The sequence below is a fragment of the Belonocnema kinseyi genome, chromosome 8 (genome assembly GCF_010883055.1).
Source record: "Belonocnema kinseyi isolate 2016_QV_RU_SX_M_011 chromosome 8, B_treatae_v1, whole genome shotgun sequence".
NCBI classification, from domain to species: Eukaryota; Metazoa; Arthropoda; class Insecta; order Hymenoptera; family Cynipidae; genus Belonocnema; species Belonocnema kinseyi.
In genome coordinates this window covers 81,557,893-81,563,892 of record NC_046664.1, presented here as the reverse complement: position 1 = coordinate 81,563,892, position 6,000 = coordinate 81,557,893, and the positions used below count along the sequence as shown (strand labels likewise).

General features: G+C 30.9%; 1 protein-coding gene across 1 annotated transcript in view; it reads left to right on the top strand.

The window, feature by feature from the left end:
* The first annotated feature begins 2,376 nt into the window (after positions 1 to 2,376).
* The window catches only part of LOC117178780, a 226,464-nt gene continuing 222,840 nt past the window's right edge, over positions 2,377 to 6,000 (top strand). The window contains 1 exon segment of the mRNA XM_033370251.1: positions 2,377 to 2,479. Coding sequence (XP_033226142.1) covers positions 2,470 to 2,479 — 10 coding nt within the window. The 5' untranslated portion in view covers positions 2,377 to 2,469.

The following is a 6,000-nucleotide window of genomic DNA, read 5'->3' as shown; positions in this document are numbered from 1 at the left end:
AAGTAGTTAGATTTTCTACCAACAAAATTTTGAAGTCAAGATAGAAAAAAATGTTAAACAAATTTTTGAATCTTTATCGAAGAAGATAAATCCGATACCAAAAAGATGAATTTTCATAACTAAAAAATTAAAATTAAAAAAAAAATGAAATAGTTGAATTTTCAATTGAAAAATTTTTTCCTACAAAAAAACTACCCATAAAAAAATAGTTTAATCCTCAATGAAATAGAAGAATTTTCATCTAACAAGCTTAATCTTCAACGAACAAAAAAAATTTTCAACAAGTTAATCATAAATTTTACCAACTACCTAATTTTCTACGAAAAAAAGTTTTCAACAAAAGAGAGAATATTTAAACATGAAAGATTTTTCAATCAATAGAAAAGAAAAATAGCTAACAAATTATTCAATTTTCCAGGTAAAAAATATTAATTTTTTACAAAACCCAAAAATGCGAATTTTTGACAAGTTTCAATAAAAGAGTTGAATTTTCAATGAAATCGTTGACTTTTTACCTAAGAAGATTAATCTACCACTAAAAAGAAAAATTCTCGTCAAAATACATGATGTTTTAACCAAAAAATAAAAATTTTCACCAAAAAATGACAGAGTTAAATTTGGGATTGAAGAATTATTCAAAAAAACAATCTTCAACGAAATAGTTGAATTTTAAACAAAAGAGAAGAACTTCCCACTCACATGATGAATCTTCTATTTAAAAAAAAATGAATTTTTAACAAATCAGTTATATTTTTACCCAAGTAGTTTAATTTTTTCCAACAAAAATTTGAAGTCAAGAAAGATAAAAAATTTAACGCAATTGTCAAATCTTTACCGAAGAGGACGAATCTGATACCTAAAAGATGAACTCCCATCAAAATATATTAATTTAAAAAAAAAAAACATTTCGAACAAAAAATGAAAGAGTTGAATTTGTTATTTAAAAATTATCTTCGGCAAAAAAACTAATCTTTAGAAAAATAGTGTAATCCTTAACCAAATAGAAGAATTTTCATATAAGACAATGAATTCTGGAGCAAAAAATAAATTTTTAACAAATTAATCATATTTTTCACCAAATAATTGAATTTTCTACCGAAAAATTCAAACGAAAAATATTAATTTTTAACGAAATAATAGCGTTTTTGAATAAACAAGATGTAATTTCTACAAATGATTTTTTTTCAGGCAAAAAGATAAATTTTTTACATCACCCAAAAATACGAATTTTAGACAAAAAAAAGTTTATTTCCAACCAAATTGTTCAATTTACGACTATAAATGATCAATTGTAAACAAAAAATGGGAGAAATAAATTTCTAGTGAAGAAAATTATTTTTTTTTAGTAAGAAAAACTATTTTTGACAAAGTAGTTAAATTTTCAATCAATCTTTAACCAAAAAATGAATTTTGAACAAAGTATTTTAACTTTCAACCAAGAAGTTGAATTCAATAAAAAAAGACAAATTGTGAATAAAATGATTGATTCCTCGAGTAAAATTAATGTCCAGCCAAACAGTTACATTCATAAACCATAAAAAAAGGTTTACGACCAAGACAAATTTTTCAGTCAAAAAAGAAAAAAAATGGTAATAAAACTGTTAATTTTTCAAGTCAAAAGGTTGAATTGAATTGAAGAATTAACTTTCAACCAAGAATGTACTTGGAATTTCTTATTGCATTTTACTAATCCAGTTCGCATCCAAGTAGAAAAAAAAGAGAAGAAGGGATTAAAGAGAAATATATGAGAAAGATTGTGAAGCCTCTGGTCAATAATTTACACGCTAAATTATTTTCATATTACTCGTCTAAAAAGCTGACTCGTCTTAAGGATTGCAGTCGAGTTAGGTTTATATCTATAGAACAAGATGTAAAGAATTATTATCTGATATGACTTGTCCTCTTCAAATTCTGGAAAAGGACTCCAACAAAAAATGCAAGTAATACAAATAAACCTTACACATTACGGCTCATTCTTATTCCTCATAGGTATTTGAGTCTACGAGTTGAGAGTTGCAGGCATCGAACTCACTGACTCGGATCCGAGACTGCATGCTAGAGTGGAGTCTAGTTGAATGCAGACTCACTATACTACTTTGGCTTGGTAGAAATAGTGTTCGGGTGAGCGGGCGAAGGGAGAGAGGGAGAGAGTGAGAAAGGCCTTATCCGCCTTAGACTTATAGCAAGAAGAAGGAAAAGGTGAGAGGGATATTCTCGCGGTGTGTCGGAGCGGAAGAGAGAAGGACAGAAGCTGCTCGACCAATCCGGTACCGGGTCCGCGATGACGTAGTCCGGTCTCACGTCCGAGTCTCACCAAAAGTCATATCGTGGTACCAGTTCGTCCGCGGTCTCCCGGCTGGACGAAGAGGTCCTTAAGTGATAAGAGCTCAGTAAGTGATAACGAAAAGAAGATAACATTGGATCCTGGATACGTGCAAGGATTAAGGTGGAAGGAGGCTGCGATCAGCCATGGGGACGGGTAAGTTTTTGTGATGAAAGCCTGACAATCTCAACAACCTGAAAGCCTGAAAAACTGAAAGCCTGAAGAACCTGAAAGCCTGAGAGTTTCCTGAGGAAACGGAAGTCAGCTCACGATCCGTAAACTTCAAGATTTCTTGGGGACACATGGTCGCGGGTTTTAACGAGGTGTCAGCCGAACAAAGCTTCTTCGTCCGAGGCCACGCCACACCAGTTTAATGTCTTCTAATGTGCCGCAGGTCAAGGAACTTGACAGTACTTGTCCCAAGCCAGGCTTTTTTTGCGTGACCTTTTCTACAACCAGTTTCTCGAACCAGTATTTTTAGATCTTGGCACCTCCAGTGTTTGTGCTCCAGTTTGTCATCTAGTTGCGGCAGAATCAGGGAGCCGTTCTTTTTTAATTAGAGGTTTCTGAGGATGGTAATGTTTGAACATTGGAAATGTGTCTTTTGGAAAGAATGTGTCTCCTAGCAAGGAAGGATCAATCTGTGTGTTTAAATTTGTCTTCTGAAAGAGAAGGATCCATTGTTTCTCAATTAGAAGTTTCTGAATATGGTTATGTTTAAAAACGGGAAAGATGTGTCTTCGGTTGAAGAAGGATGTGTCTTCTAAAAAGGAAGAATCCACCTGCTTCCATTTGTTTTCTTGATGAGAAGGATCCAGTGTCTTTTAATCAGTGACTTCTGAAGATTTTTGCATTATTTAAAAATTTAAAAGAAGTTTTATCTTGAAAAAAGGATGTGTCTTCTGAAAAGGAAAGTTCTTAAATTTAACATTTGTTTCTAATTAGAGGTTTCTGAGAATATTAATTTTCGAACAATTATGAGATTTGATTGTAGAAAGAATGCGTCTTCTGGAAATGAAGAATCCATCTCTGTGTTTAAATTTGTCTTCCAAAAGAGAAGAATCTATTGCTCTTTAATTAGAATTTTCGGAAAATAGTAATGTTTAAAAATTGGAAAGATGTGTTTTCTGTTAAAGAAGGATGTGCCTTCTATAAAGAAAGAATTCTCTTGCTTTAATTTGTTTTCTAAAAGAGGAAGATCAAGTGCATTTTAATCAGAGATTTCTGAAGAAATTCGCAATGTTTGAACATTTAAAAGATATTTTCTCTTAAAAAAAGAATGTGCCTTATGAAAAGGAACGTTCTTGAATTTTGCATTGAGCTTCTGCAAATTGGAGATTAAAATTCTTTTTTGATTTGAGGCTTCTGACGATAATAATTTTTGGTAAAATTGAAAAAACGTCTCTTTTTATAAAGAATGTGTCTTCTAGGAAGGATGAATCTATCTATGTGTTATATTTGTCTTCTGAAAGAGCAGGATTCATTGTTTTTTGATTAGAAGTTTCTGAAGCAATCTGAAGTTTCTGAAAATGATTTAAATTTAAAACTTGGAAAGATGTGTCTTCTGTTAAAAAGGATGTGGCTTCTAAAAAAAAAGAATCCACCTGCCTTAATATTTTTTTCAAAAGAGAAGGGTCCAGTGTCTTTTAATCAAGGATTTCTGAAGATATTTGCAATGTTTTAAAATTTAAAAGACGTTTTCCTATAAAAAAAGAAAAATGTCTTCTGAAAAGGAAAGTGCTTAAATTTCTCATCTAGTTTCTGCAAAATCGAGATAAACATTCTTTTCCAAATAAAGGTTTCTAAGAATAATAATGTCTGAACATTGATAAGATTTGTCTTCTTAAAAATAGTATATCTATTGAGAAGGAAGAATACACCTTTGTGCTTCAAATTACCTTCTAAAAGAAAAGAATCAATTATTTTTAAATTAGAAGCTTCTGAAAAAATTTAGGTCTGAAAATTGAAAAAATGTGTCCTTTAAAAAAGGATCTGCCTTTTCAAAAGAAAGATTTCACTCGGGTTTGCGCTTTAATTTGTCATTTTACCTTCTGAAAAATTAAGAATCTCATTCTGTTTTGATTAGACGTTCTGAAGGATAATAATGTTCCAAAATTAAAAATTTGTGTCTTCGCCTCAAGAAGAATGGACAGAAAAAATGTCATTTTCAACAAAAAGGTATTTCAAAACTTACTGAAACAAAAGCCAGATTTGGTTCGTTTTGAAAAATACAAACATTGAAGTAATTCAGTTGTTATCTAATTTTCTCATTCATCATGAAAGCGAACATGGTGAAATTAAAACTAATTATGAAAAAAAATTAAATGAAAATGATTTGTGCTTCAACTTGTCTTCTAAATGAGAAGAATCAATTTTTTAAACATATGTTTCTAAAGGTATTCATATACTAATTATACAAATTAGCAGTGAAGTGTCTTCTGAGACAGATGGATCAGGACCGAAAGAATCTTCTTCAGAGTAAGAATGATTAATCTTCTAACGAGAAATCAGCTTCCTTAATTATTTTCCAAACTTGTTATGTGTCTGCCAATCAGGTCTGTCAGATGAAAGCAAATTATTTCTTCTTGAGTACTAATTGTTTTTAATATGATTCAAAAATTAAGTTACAAATATCGTTCAAAGAACGAGTGAAAATAAATGAATCCCAGATTCGAATTCAGTGCAAAAAGAATCTTCGGAAATGATGAGTGTTTTATTGATGAGTGTTTATCCATAGACATTTAGGTGAGATTTTATTGACCAGAGTTATGATAATTCCACAGAGAGGATTATTTAGTTAATATTCAATTCTCAATTGAGACACAAATTTGAATTTCTTCGGGTTGGGCAGATGATCCCAGTGGCACAACCTGTCACTATCTACGGTCGAAATCTCTACTTCTCTCTCCGTTTGATCTCCAAACTGCGGATGAGATGACAATAGGGTTCCTCGTCCGATAATGATCAACACGTATTTTCTGATCCTTTAGCCATTCCAAGTATTTGTAAAACACAAAAAACCTAATCGTTTTAACTGTAAAATAGAATTTTTAACACGCTTATCCCATACAGATAAGAAATCGAAGTGAGACAAAGTTCATAAAATCCTAATTAATGAATGAAAAGCATGTAATTAATAGAGATTAATTAGCATCAGTTTTAGTATTGGTAGGAGGGTAATGAAGTATTTATCAATTATAATGTTTGAATGGATTCATAAATAATGAATTAACCATATCAGGAATAATTAAATGAATGCTTTTCGTTAAGATTTTTATCAAATGAGTCATATAGTTCACACCATCTTGCATCACAAGTGATACAGATTTTTCTGGTTTTTCCAGTTTTTTTTTTTTTTTAAGAACCAGTTAAGGTTCTTGCACTTAAAATTTAAAAGAAGTTGCGAATCTTAAGAGCGGAATGTCGAAATGCAACACTTGTAGTTAAAATTGAAATGAATTTCAATCTGATTGCCCAATCAATTGAACTGCAACTGGTCATAGTCGTCCTTAACAGTTTATGTTAAACAGAACAGTACATTTTAACAACTTTTATATTGTAGATTGTTTAATTACTCTTGTTTTTCACTCTATCAAAGGAATCAATTAAGATTTAATTAACTTCAATTACGAACCCTTAATTGGAATTCTGATTGATTGTCTTTTGGAACCTAAATT